The sequence below is a fragment of the Bufo gargarizans genome, chromosome 6, assembly GCF_014858855.1.
Source record: "Bufo gargarizans isolate SCDJY-AF-19 chromosome 6, ASM1485885v1, whole genome shotgun sequence".
Lineage (NCBI taxonomy): Eukaryota > Metazoa > Chordata > Amphibia > Anura > Bufonidae > Bufo > Bufo gargarizans.
The window spans coordinates 123642526-123656739 of NC_058085.1; the positions used below are offsets into that span (position 1 = coordinate 123642526).

The window sequence follows — 14214 nt, forward strand, 5'->3', positions numbered from 1 at the left end:
AGGAAGGAGACCGGGGCTTGGCTCACCCTAGTGTTACAGTGCACCCCAGCACCCCACAGTATGCAGTATAGCACCCTATAGTATACAGCAACCCACAGTATGCAGTATAGCAATGTATAGTATACAGCACCACACAGTATGCAGTATAGCACTCTATAGTATACAGCACCACACAGTATGCAGTATAGCACCCCACACTATACAGTATAGCACCCCACACTATACAGTACCCCACAGTATGTAGTAGAGCAGTATAGCAGCCCACAGTATACAGCACCCCATAGTATACAACACCTCACAGTATACAGTAGAGCAGTATAGCACCTCACTGTATACAGCACCCCAAACTATACATGATAAAGCACCCCACAGTATACAGTACAGCAGTATAGCACTCCACAATATACAGCACCCACAGTATACAGTATACAGCCCCCCACACTATACAGTACAGCAGTATAGCACTCCACAATATACAGCACCCACAATATACAGTATACAGCCCCCCACAGTATACAACACCCCACTATACAGTAGTTTACAGTATATTAGCATAACAGCCCCTGTCACCTTTTTCTGATGTAATCTTAACAACAAAAAAAGCTCCACGGTTAAGGCAAACTTCTACAGAAACACTTCTGTTAGAAAGGACATTGATGACCTCATAGCCATGTGACCAGTAATATTACTAGGTTATGGTGATGATGTCATGTAAGGTCCTAGAGAATCACAGCTCTCACAGTACGCTGCCTGGATTGCCGGAAAGCATGGCATGGCAGCACCCCCTGTGTAGCTGACAGCCTGACACCCGGGGCAGCGGCCCCTTTTGCCCCTTGTTAGACGGCCCTGGTCGTGCTTGCAAACTACAGGTAAAAGCGGCGGCCTGTCTGGTGGCTGGGACCCATAGGCACGCATGCGCAGCAGCTCCTCCTCTGACGACCTCGTATCTGTGCTGCAGTGGTGGCCGTAACCTCTGGATATGGGCACTGTATTATATGATGGAAAAATGAATTAAGCCAGCAAAGTAGGCAATATGGACAATTAACTGTGTCTACATTATAAATACTATCTACTGAAGCAAGACAACCTCTTCAATGGCTAAATCTCTGGACTGTATGATGGTGTTTTAACAGCAGCATTGTTCTGTGGAAATGATTGGTCTGTCTGCCTGATTACTGGAATGTGACAGTGGGGCAGTATGTTTTCCTATTCCACCTTCAGATGGTGCTATCCTTGTGGGTCTTTTGTAAGACAACTGGCTGCAACAGGAGTCCACCCTTGCTATGCTGTCTGCTGTAGGAGACCAGATGTGATAAACCTCACTCACTTATCAAAGCCTCATTGCCCTCATATGTCTGCCAGTCAGAAATGGAAGAAAAGATCCATAATTTCTAAAAGACTGCTTCAGGAACAGCAGAACATCCTGCCGATTGCTTTTATCATTCATTCTAGGTCTGTCTCTAACCAGAGGTATAACCTGTACCTCTAAAATCTGTTACAGAGCCGCCACCTACCATGTGCTATGCATAGCACTGGTGTCTTCCTTTGTCGCTGAAGAACCTTTCATGCACTAGGGTCCAGGTGCAACTACTACTTCTGTATCCCCTACCCCTTCTGTCTGTAGCAGTGCGAAGTAGCCATGGCCACAAGGTTTCGCATGGTCACATTCCCCTCATAGTTCTTGTGAACCAAACTTAGATCACTATAGGGTTCCACGGTGATCTAAGCTCTGTTAAATACAGTAGAACCATGTGTGTGTGTGTGTGTGTGGGGGGGGGGGGGGTATTATGGTCTGGGTGTTATGATAATGATGTGGCCAAATTCTACTGTGTGAAAGTAAGCCAAGACCGAAAATGATGTGTTATAAATGGAGATTGCTGTACATGGAGATTCAGCTTCAAATTGGAAAAGTGTTTCACCTCCGAGAAGGTCTAGGAAATTTAACCCCTTAGGTGTGGATTTACTAATCATTGGTTTTGTCAAGCAAAGTTGCACCTAATGGGAATGAATGAATCATTATCAGATGTAATTACAATGATGCAAGTTGTTCCACATTGTGAAATAGTGAGAGCTAGTTGACTATTTATGTCTTTATAGAAGAACTGTTGTTGCACCCTTTTAGTCGTCATTTTGCACATATTATGGTTCCTTGTGACCTCAGAGCTAGAAGTGTAGAATGCTATGCTGAACCTCTACATGCCTGTAGCAGAGACTATGTACATGCAAGGGGGTAAAAGAAACCTTAAGACTCCAGATTAAAACTTGTAAGTGGACCCCATGGAACAGTTATAGCATCATACATAGAGTCCCTGCAGCTTTGTACTGTGAAACCACCTCAAGGTTTTATAGATCTGTAATAGGGTACCCATAGAAGAGTATGGTGCCCTACTGCACCTCTGAGTGTATCTAGGGTAGAATATCTCTCTACAATGGTGCTGCACTGAGCACCATATAACAGAACACATATGGTAGACAGTACTGCACTGAGCACTATATAACAGAACACATACGGTAGTCGGTACTGCACTGAGCACCATATAACAGAACACATACGGTAGTCGGTTCTGCACTGAGCACCATATAACAGAACACATATGGTAGACGGTACTGCACTGAGCACTATATAACAGAACACATACAGTAGTCGGTACTGCACTGAGCACCATATAACAGAACACATACGGTAGTCGGTGCTGTACTGAGCACCATATAACAGAACACATACGGTAGTCGGTACTGCACTGAGCACCATATAACAGAACACATACGGTAGTCGGTACTGCACTGAGCACCATATAACAGAACACATACGGTAGTCGGTACTGCACTGAGCACCATATAACAGAACACATACGGTAGTTGGTACTGCACTGAGCACCGTATAACAGAACACAAACGGTAGTCGGTACTGCACTGAGCACCGTATAACAGAACACATACGGTAGTTGGTACTGCACTGAGCACCGTATAACAGAACACATACGGTAGTCGGTACTGCACTGAGCACCATATAACAGAACACATACGGTAGTTGGTACTGCACTGAGCACCGTATAACAGAACACAAACGGTAGTCGGTACTGCACTGAGCACCGTATAACAGAACACATACGGTAGTCAGTACTGCACTGAGCACCATATAACAGAACACATACGGTAGTCCTTGTGGACTTGTATATATGTGTGTTGCTATACTGTGAGCTTTTTCCCACACAATATAAATGATATTATTCCACACACTGTGCATCAAAAGATAGCTTTATTGAGCAGACGTTACATTTAGCCGTGCCATAGATAGGACAAATACACCTCTATATAAAAGATGTGCCGCAGAAAGAAAAAGCATAGGATTAAAATGTGGCCCTTATAGAGACATCAGAACACGAAAAGAAAGTAGTGGCTTTAGCATGTGTTGTTGGTTTGGTCGCAGTGATCACAATTTCTCTTCACTTTCCTTTACTTTGTGTGACACCACTCTTCCATCTACAATCTCCTCTGTAATCATCCTAACTACTCGCTTGCCAGGCTCTGAAAGAAACAATGCAAAACGTATATGAGCAAAGAAATTCCACAGATGCTAATGTGTGTTAAAATATAGCATGGCAAAAATGTTATAGGAACTCAGATAAGCTGTTGGGAAATTGTGATAGCAAGCTTGTTGACTGTCTCCAGTAACAGCAGAACTGTGAATGCAGCTCTGGAGCATAAATAGTTACAAACTGTACTCAAGATTATTGCAAAACACTTCATGTGGTGTATTATGTATAATATGATACACTTATATAGTATTTTTTGCTTACCTTTTAAAACGGGAGCAGGAAAAGGCTTGATTGCTTTGCTAAAATAAAAATAAAATAATGCTTTAATATGTAGATTCAAAGATTTGTGTAAAGGCTTTGTTAGCTACATATTAACACACAGTTAAACCTCCTTGACATGACCACCCAACATTACAGTAAAGCGGGTGCTCTGGAAGGGTTGTCCTCTGAAAGAAAGGGCTATTTCACGTGGGATATAAGGGATTGAAAATCTGTGACAGAAAGACCCGGTCTACATCTGCATGTTCTGCTCAAAGAGATGGTTCTAAAGAGACTGTATGTCTAGTCAAAGGTAAAAAGAATCTGTTCTTACATGGATTCACCGTCCAGCAAGCATCGATAGGTCTGGATTTCATTCTCCAGTCTGGTTTTGATGTCCAGAAGTTGATTGTATTCTAAGCCTTGCCTTTCCATGTCGGTCCTGATTTCACACAAATGTAATTCCAAGGCGCTAATCTTGTCTTGAATCTTTCCAAGGTGAACACAGTAGTTGCCCTCCGTTTCGGCTAATGAGTTTTCTAGATTTCTTTTCTGTTGAGAAAATTTATCAAGTTATCTATCTAGTTAAATGGTTCACTGTTAGCTTGTGGTTCATTTTTTTAAAGCTCACTTTGTAGACACTTTGTAGTCTACAAAATGATCAGGAAAATTGTTGGGAATGCGTGATTGCTGCATGTAAATGGAGCTCTCACCGCCTGTAACGAGCAGGCAATTATCAGAAAAAAACTCTTCATTCCCAATAACTGCCTTCTCTGTCAACCCTTGTAAACCGGTCCTAATGCAACATTTTATAAAGACTGATCAAATTAGGAACCATATGTTCACAATAGCGCAGAAGATAAATCTAAAGTGAAGACTTACAGGTACACACTGCATCTACGTATCATACAAGTAAGAACATCAACATGGTTAAGTTGTATATTTATATTCCATACCGTAGCTAGAGCTGCTTGCAATTCAATTTCCAAAGAATGTACATTACGTTTCAATTCTGTGATTTCATTCTTGCTGGACTGAATTTGCTCAACGCCAGATGAGATCTCCTGCCCAAGGGCCAAGCACTGAAGCAAAGGCATACATATCAGCACATGTACAAGATCTCAAAGATATCAAATGGTAAATTTGTTTGGAATGTATGCTTATATTGTTTTACCGCTTCATGGAAACGAGCTTCAGCATCTCTACGGTTCTTTTCTGCCATTTCTTCATACTCTGCTCTCATATTGTTTAGAACTTCTGTGAGGTTATTGCCTGGAGCTGCTTTCATCTCCACTGTAAGTTGTCCTGTAACTCCCTGGAAGCTCTTCATTTCCTAAAAATAAATCATTTTTTTTCAGCAACCAGAAAATTAGGCCTTTTCCATTTCCATTTTTCATTACATTTCAAAATGATTTTTTTTAATTACATATTTAAAACAATAGGACAGTATGTAGTGTATAATATAAAATGTGAAAAATGGAATAGCAGGACTTGTTTTGGGTACCTCCTCGTGATTCTTCTTCAGACACATAAGTTCCTCAGTCAAGTGTTCGATCTGAGTCTCAAGGTCACACTTAGCCAAGTTGAGTTCATCTAGCACTCTACGTAGACCATTAATGTCAGACTCTACATTTTGGCGGAGACACAGCTCATTTTCATACCTAGAGGATGGTTCAGAAAATCACCTTAGGCATGCTTCATAGATAAATTAAGAGTTCTCTAGCTATAAGTCAAAAAATAAAAAACTTACTTGAGCTTGAAATCATCAGCTGCCAGACGGGCATTGTCAATCTGAAGGATAAGTTTTGAATTGTCCAATGTTGCACATTGAATCTGTGGAAAAAATAGCAATAAAGAATTTGCAGGATTGCATAAAACAGCCATTTCATCATCACTCCAATGAACCCACCAAACATTTGATTAGTTAATTTGAACATGTTGTAGAAATTATATTTATACTTAGGTATCTGTACCTGCTTCTTGAGGTCCTCAATCATGTGATAATATCTAGAATAGTCACGATCCAGCTTATTATCATTCCTGTGTTTTTCATACCATTCCTTAATTTTGCACTCCAGGTCGGCATTGGCTTCTTCTAAATCTCTCACTTTGTTCAGATAAGAAGCAAGGCGATCATTAAGATTCTGCATAGTTCCCTTTTCATCCCAAGACAGGAGGTTCTCTCCTCCCAAAGCAACACATGGACCTAAGCTACCAAACGCAGCTCCATCAAATAGGCTACTAGTATATGCACCTGCCCCACCATATGCAGCTGAAATGCCTCCACTTTGGCTTCCAGCCCCACATGATCCTCCAGAGTTTCCGAGAAAGGAGCAAACGGCTGTCCCATATCCACCACCTCCAACAGACAGTTTTGAAGATGCAGAGCCTTTGTAATAAGACATGTTTTGATAGCTGCTAAGATAGCCCTCCTGCTTTAGCTATGTGAAAAAGATTGCAAGCTTATGTCCCAAGTACACATAGCCTTTGTATATTTATATAATAATAAGTGGGTGTTTTCTTTTGGTACAGCCTCCGAAATCCAATTTTGGCTCTTAATTTCTTGATGAACTGTTAATTAAAATGTACACCTAGAATGTCTATATGGCCTAATTTGTAAAACGCCTTTGGGCCCTTGTTAAAACTAAATGATAGAAGGGTGGAGCATAGATAAGTATTTTTTCATTTCCTTTAATCTGTTATTATGTACTGAAACTATTTCCCCCTCCCTTCTCCTGTATTCCTGTTTTATAGCTAAAATCTACATGTGTGATCATAGGAAAATCCCTATGATAATAAGCATTCGTTGAGAAATACATCAGTAATATTTGTTTGGATGTGCTCCTGTTGAAAGTCTTAGCTATAATACAGTGTATAATAAAGTGTCACATGAAAGGGACAAATCTCAGATAATTTTATAAAAAGTTTTTCGTGGGTCTGCTTTGGAGCCTCGGTCACACATTCTGACACAAAGCATGTGAGAATAGCGCAGCATGCTTAACTATTATGTCCAGTAAAATGGCAGAAACCAGGATAGAAACCCAAGGGACTTCATGATAGGCAATGGGGGTCCATCTGGAGTCGTCGGTGTCCAGTATCTGACCAATCCATTTTTGGTTTATATTCCGTTTTTTTAGTTCCTACAAAACAGTAAGAACAGAATATGTGTTGGAGATGTGAACAAAGCCTTATTTGTCATATTATTTAGTATGAACCAAGCTTGGTATTTAAAGCAGTTTGGACAGTCTTTACTTAGCTGTGATGTGTGGAGAAACCTGTCAATGTGTGTCCAAGTTTTACGCAGTTGTCACCTCAAGGAAAATTAAGGGGGTTGTCTCACTTCAGCAAACGGCATTTGTCATGTAGAGAAAGTTAATACAAGGCACTTACTAATGTATTGTGATTGTCTATATTGCCTCCTTTGCTGGCTGGATTCTTCTTTCCATCACATTATACATTGCTTGTTTCCATGGTTACGACCACCCTGTAATCCATCAGCGGTGGCCGTGCTTGCACACTATAGGAAAAAGATACGGCATATGTGCGCTCCCATGGTCCTGGCCACCAGAGAGGCTGGCACTTTTTCTTATAGTTTGCAAGCACGACCACCGCCGATGGCTTGCAGGGTGGTCGTAACCATGGAAACAAGCAGTGTATAATGTGATGGAAAAATTAATCTAGCTAGCAAAAGAGGGAATATGAACAATAACAATATATTAATAAGTGCCTTGTATTAACTTTCTCTACATGATAAATGCTATTTGCTGAAGAGAGAGAGCCCCTTTAAGCATTACACAGTTTCCATTCAAGTCATTGGGCTGTCTGTATAACAAAGGGCAGGAAAGATCCTCCAGAGCGTGATATACTCTTTGTAACCCTCTCCACTCCTGGAGAAAATACAGGTCATCTATAGCTGTTTTGTCTGCCGTCTGCTTACAAAGCCTGCTTGTCACCAACATCACAGTACAAAGCAAATTCAATATTAAAACTAGAAAAGGTACAATTTCTGGGGAAATTGTGTGATGTGTTCTTGCCTCCACCAGTAGCTTACAACTGGAGTGGGCGGAGTAACTGGGTGGAGTGTAGACTCCGCCCACTTTTATAAATTTTGACCTTTGTCTCACACTGACCCACCCTGCCGAGTTTGGGTGCTGTGAGAATGACAGCTGTTTAAAGGTTTCTTATTGAAGTCAATAGGGAAAATCTGATTGGTTGTTTGTGGCTCCGCCCACTTTTTAGCGTCCCCAAAATGAGATATACATTGGCACAGTCCTCCAGTGACCAACTGTGCCAAGTTTCGGAACCCTGCCATTAACAGTCTAAGAGCAGCGGCAGTTTGAATTTTTCCCATTTAAACAAATGGCTGAAATTTGATTGGCCGTTGAAGACCCCGCCCACTTTTAAAAAATTTTGACCCCAGTCACCCAATGACCTACGGTGCCTAGTTTGGGTATTCTGGCTTAAATACTGTGAGAATGACAGCAATTTAAAAGTTTCTCATTGAAGTCAATAGGGAAAATCTGATTGGTGGTTTGTAGCTCCGCCCACTTTTTAATGTCCCCCAAAATGTGACAGAAATTTTCAGGTTGACCCCATGACTAAGTGACCCAAGTTTGGTGACTTTAGTTTAAAATCTGTGCGACTGGGAGAGATTTGAAAATTGTCCCTGTCAAAGTCAATGGGAAAAACGTGGATTTTGGGGGCCCTGTCCCAGGGGCCCGGAGGGTGGGATCGGGTAACAAAGCAAAAGCAAGGTACTTGGGTGGGTGCCGACCAAGTCTGCAAAGTTTGGAATTTGTACTCCTAAAAATGTGGGAGAAGTAGCAATTTGAAGGTCTCATTAAAGTCAATGGGGAGATTTTGATTGGTTCTGTGTGGCCCCGCCCACTTTTTGGGGTCCCCGAAATGTGCCCAAAGTTTTCGGGTTGACTCCATGACTAAGTGACCCAAGTTTGGTGACTTTAGTTTAAAATCTGTGCGAGTGGGAGCGATTTGAAAATTTACCCTGTCAAAGTCTATGGGAAAAAAGGGGGCTTCCGGGGCCCGCCACGGGGGCCCCGGGGGTGGGATCGCTCCACAAAGTAATAGCAATCCGATCGGGTACAATCTGCATGTTTTGGTAAATTTTTGTCTATGTAGTGTAAAAACTGTGGGAGGAGTTAGGGTGGCAAATTTGGCTATAATAAGAATAAGAAGAACTAGAAAAGGTACAATTTCTGGGGAAATTGTGTGATGTGTTCTTGCCTCCACCAGTAGCTTACAACTGGAGTGGGCGGAGTAACTGGGTGGAGTGTAGACTCCGCCCACTTTTATAAATTTTGACCTTTGTCTCACACTGACCCACCCTGCCGAGTTTGGGTGCTGTGAGAATGACAGCTGTTTAAAGGTTTCTTATTGAAGTCAATAGGGAAAATCTGATTGGTTGTTTGTGGCTCCGCCCACTTTTTAGCATCCCCAAAATGAGATATACATTGGCACAGTCCTCCAGTGACCAACTGTGCCAAGTTTCGGGAACCCTGCCATTAACAGTCTAAGAGCAGCGGCAGTTTGAATTTTTCCCATTTAAACAAATGGCTGAAATTTGATTGGCCGTTGTAGACCCCGCCCACTTTTTAATTTTTTTTGACCCCAGTCACCCAATGACCTACGGTGCCTAGTTTGGGTATTCTGGCTTAAATACTGTGAGAATGACAGCAATTTAAAAGTTTCTCATTGAAGTCAATAGGGAAAATCTGATTGGTGGTTTGTAGCTCCGCCCACTTTTTAATGTCCCCCAAAATGTGACAGAAATTTTCAGGTTGACCCCATGACTAAGTGACCCAAGTTTGGTGACTTTAGTTTAAAATCTGTGCGACTGGGAGCGATTTGAAAATTGTCCCTGTCAAAGTCAATGGGAAAAACATGGATTTTGGGGGCCCTGTCCCAGGGGCCCGGAGGGTGGGATCGGGTAACAAAGCAAAAGCAAGGTACTCGGGTGGGTGCCGACCAAGTCTGCAAAGTCTGGAATTTGTACTCCTAAAAATGTGGGAGGAGTAGCAATTTGAAGTTCTCATTAAAGTCAATGGGGAGATTTTGATTGGTTCTGTATGGCCCCGCCCACTTTTTGGGGTCCCCGAAATGTGCCCAAAATTTTCGGGTTGACTCCATGACTAAGTGACCCAAGTTTGGTGACTTTAGCGTCAAAGCCTGGCGAGTGGGAGCGATTTGAAAATTTACCCTGTCAAAGTCTATGGGAAAAAAGGGGGCTTCCGGGGCTCGCCACGGGGGCCCCGGGGGTGGGATCGCTCCACAAAGTAATAGCAATCCGATCGGGTACAATCTGCACGTTTTGGTAAATTTTTGTCTATGTAGTGTAAAAACTGTGGGAGGAGTTAGGGTGGCAAATTTGGCTATAATAATAATATATATGTGAGATAATAGTATGTGGTCTTGCTATGCAAGAACACATAATTAAGGGGCATATTTTTATGTCAACAAATGAATCTCTATGAAATGTAAAATCAAATATACTGTACTGTAAAAGTAGGGCCAATGTTGCCTCTGTGTGACATAGTGGATACAGGGTAGCTTTGCAGGTTTGTAATTGATTTTCTAGTATCCTGTCTCCTCAACATTGCTGAAGACCTCAGGGGCCACAACCTCAACAATGTGTCTTTACTGAAATGCCTGGTTCAGGTTAAAGGGGTTTTCTGGGAATCATACATTGATGACCTCTTGACAGGATAGGTCATCATTATCTGATCAGTGGGGGTTCAACTCTTGACACCGCGCTGATCAACTGCTTCAAGAGTTTAAAGCACCCCTGTGACCTTTGTGGCCTCTTCCTAGGCCAGTGACGTCAAGGTCATTGGTCGCATGGACCATGTGCAGCCCAGTCCTATTTAAATTAAAGGGGCTGAGCTATTATTTTTATTTTATTTAATTATAAATCAATAAACGCAAAGTTTTAAGATACAGCAATGACAAATGTCCAGAGAGGTGATTAATAGCCAATAGGTAATGATTTATGAGCTGCAATGCCAAGCACAGCCACTATTCAGTATATGGCGCTGTGCTTGGTTAACTGTGCCGAGGCTGCAGTCTTCATCAGTACAGGAATCCTGGAAAGCCCCTTTAAATCACTTGAAGGTACAGTACATGTGACGGATGTCTTCTTTAGGATAAATTGTGCTTCCTTTTATTTTTTCCCAAAACATAGTCCATGGGTTAAGTCCATGGGTCAGGTGGGTAGGCTGAGCTTCTCCATGAACAGCCCATAAGTCAGAGTAGTGTGGTTCCTGAGAAACAAAGATAACTTTTTTTTTTTTAAGGGAGACTGTTAGCAGTTTTGGCTATGCTAAACTGCTGACAGCAGAAGTTAGGGGAGCAGTGCTAACGTACCTTTTGTGGTGCTTTTATTATCATTAGTAGTGTGAAGATGAGCTTTTATTCTGCCAGGTTCTGCTCTTTGCATTGAGATCTTTCACATCATCCCCCTGTGCTCTGAGGGACAGCAGTAGCACCCAACTAGGAGACCAGTACATTTGTTACTCAGAGCCCAGGGAAGGTCTGGCGGAGCAGCTCGATGCAATGAGCATACTTCACAGTGAAGCTCAGCCTCCAGGGCATTTAAAGGGGTTCTCCAGGCTTTTCTGAAAATCTTGCTGTGTCCTATCCTGTAGAGGGTAGATAGTTTGCTCAGCACTTTCCCCTCTGTTGCGCCGCCGATGCTGCGCTCAGACTATGGGCTCTTCTACAGAGGTCCAAACTTGATGTGTTCCTGAATCTTGCCATGTAGCTGCTTTTAATCTATACCCGTTCAGGATATGAGTGGAACTGCCGTATTAAGTTAGCGCAGCAGAAAAAGTGACATCAGCGGCAGACTGAGCAGACTGTCTCACCTCCACAGGTCGGCAAACAGGAAGATTGTAAAGAAAACCTAGAGAAACCCTTTAAGGAGCAGAATCTGGCATAATGAAAGTGTATCCTACTCTTTATAATAAAAACTCCACAAAAGGTATGTTTCTTCCCAGCCCCTACTTACTGCTGTTAGCTGTTTAGCATGGTCAAAACTGCTGACAGACTCCCTTTAAATCTCATAAAACTCTTTTAGCTAATTTACATTGACATTTCTACACATCTTTTATCAGGCACTAAATGAGTATTATAATTATAAGTCTAAAGGCATGCTGTGATTTATAATCTCTTAGACTTAATTATTTTTTAGCAGAGATGTGTTTATCTGTGACATTATTTTGCCTTGAAGAGCTCTGAAGATCAATGTCAGCAGACCTCAAACCTCAATGTCAGCAGACAGGGTGTATCCTGCACTAGGACCAGAGTTTAATGTTGTTATCATTTGAGCATATTCTAGGGGTTTTACTATGGTTTAATATTAGAAATCTAGCATGGACCAGGCAGCATAACTGATCATATACAGTTATTATCCGTCTGCCTTGAGCAGGAGACTGAACGTCATGATTGACGTCGCCGCCGCCTGCAAAAGATAGCTCCGCCCGCCCGTCCTCACTCACCACGCAAGCACACTATGCTGAATGCTAGTGCGCATGCGCGGGATTGCCATCTGTATCGTATAGGCTTCTATGTGAAGCCTATACTGACTCCTGCACAGCGCAATGTAAGCGCTGTGCAGGAGTAACAGCATAGCGATTAGCCACAGAGGCTGATCGCTATGCTATGCATGTCCCAGGGGGCACTTTGAGTGGCAAACAGAGGGCACTGGATGGCAAACAGGGGGCACTTTGGATGGCAAACAGGGGGCACTGGATGGCACAATGGGGGCACTGGATGGCACAATTGGGGCAATGGATGGCACAAAGGGGCACTGGATGGCAAACAGTGGGCACTGGATGGCACAATTGGGGCAATGGATGTCACAAGGGGGCAATGGATGGCAAACAGGGGGCACTGGATGGAACAATGGGGGCAATGGATGTCACAAGGGGGGCAATGGATGGCAGAATGGGGGTACTGTGGCTGGCACTGTTATGGACGCACTGTGGATGGCACTGTTATGGGCGCACTGTGGACGTCACTGTTATAGGGGCTACGTGAACATCACTGTTATGGGGGCGCTGTGGATGTCATTGTTATGGGGGCACTGTGGATGTCATTGTTATGGGTGCTGAGTATAAGTGATAGGGCTTGTGAACAGAACCGGCTGTGTGCATAAAGGTTTAGATACACAGCTCAGCAGGTTTTATGATACAAAATGGAAGATGGGATTAGATACACACTTCAGTAGACAGTATCGCACACAACAGGCTCTGTGTCAGGTACACATACATGTAAGGATTGGATACAGATGTGTTTGGACGTGCTTGCCGATTCCAGCTGTTTATCACACTCTGGAGATGGTGAGGGAAGAGCCCGTGGACGGTTAGTGATGAGTTTAGATACACAGCTCAGCAGGCTGTATCAGATAGGATTAGATACAGATGTGTTTGGATGTGCTTGCCGATTCGAGCTATTTATTACACTCTGAAGATGGTGAGGGCAGAGCCCGTGGACGGTTAGTGATGAGTTTAGATACACAGCTCAGCAGGCTGTATCAGATAGGATTAGATACAGATGTGTTTGGATGTGCTTGCTGATTCGAGCTGTTTATTACACTCTGAAGATGGTGAGGGCAGAGCCCGTGGACGGTCAGTGATGGGATTTAGACACTGACTGAGAAGTAGAATCCTGTCTGTGTGCAGAAAGATGGAGACAGGAGTTATAGATGGAGGAGCTGCTGCAGGCAGAGCAGAGTGGGGGGCGTGGCCAGCCTGTGACTCATCACTGTGCAGTGCAGCCAGGCTTGTGTATCAATAAAGTTATGTATTCAACAAAACAAGAAGGGGAGAAAGTAAACAGGATAATGTGATGTCTTCCTGGGGGGGAGGAAAGCTCGGATATAAAAAACTGGTATTTGGGGCATATGTATGGATGTTGAGGGGTGTTACGAGCACATAAAAAGAATTTAGATTTTGGGACTGGACCTCCTATTTAAACTGGACAGATTAGGTAGCATTAAGAGTTCTCAGTAGTTGAATTTGGATTTGCTTTATGTACAGGCAGGTAAATGTCTATACTGTTGTTTTGGATGTTCTTGTTTTGCATGTTGTTCACATTGTGAGTTGCGATGACCTGCCACGCTGCCATTACAGGCTGCAGTAGTTAACACCAATATTCTTGGATGCCAACTACTAGGAAGCTGGATGTGCCTAGGAAGGACCTGGTCAGAACAGGGATGGCGGCCGGCCACACCATCACGCTGGCATAGTTATTGAGGTCAGCGTCGGACTGGGGTACCTAGGGCCCACTAGTAAAATGTATTTTGGGGGCCCACCGTATGCATACATTTAAATATAATAAACATGTTTTTATATGAACATAGACTGGTTGAGGTGCTTTACATTGAATATATGTATGTAGT

The 14214-nt window shown here is 42.9% G+C and overlaps 1 protein-coding gene across 1 annotated transcript; it reads right to left on the bottom strand.

Annotated features, from left to right (window-relative positions):
• Positions 1 to 3242: 3242 nt before the first annotated feature.
• On the bottom strand, positions 3243 to 6278 carry LOC122941721 (keratin, type I cytoskeletal 10-like). Its single transcript, XM_044299127.1, has 8 exons — positions 5771 to 6278; positions 5548 to 5630; positions 5302 to 5458; positions 4972 to 5130; positions 4754 to 4879; positions 4132 to 4349; positions 3801 to 3838; positions 3243 to 3528 (listed from the first exon to the last, which is right to left on the bottom strand). Exons 1-8 carry the CDS (start codon positions 6200 to 6202, stop codon positions 3434 to 3436), a joined length of 1308 nt encoding a protein of 435 aa, XP_044155062.1. The 5' UTR covers positions 6203 to 6278; the 3' UTR covers positions 3243 to 3433.
• Positions 6279 to 14214: the final 7936 nt, after the last annotated feature.

Bases quoted from the DNA above. Each gene is read 5' to 3' on its own strand.
- LOC122941721 (XM_044299127.1), bottom strand. From the start codon at position 6,202: ATGTCTTATTACAAAGGCTCTGCATCTTCAAAACTGTCTGTTGGAGGT. The intron at 4,350-4,753 runs GTATGGAATATA...TTTTCTCAACAG, and splicing joins TGCAAGCAGCTCTAGCTACG to AAAAGAAATCTAGAAAACTC. The intron at 3,839-4,131 runs GTAAGAACAGAT...TTTTTATTTTAG, and splicing joins TTGCTGGACGGTGAATCCAT to CAAAGCAATCAAGCCTTTTC.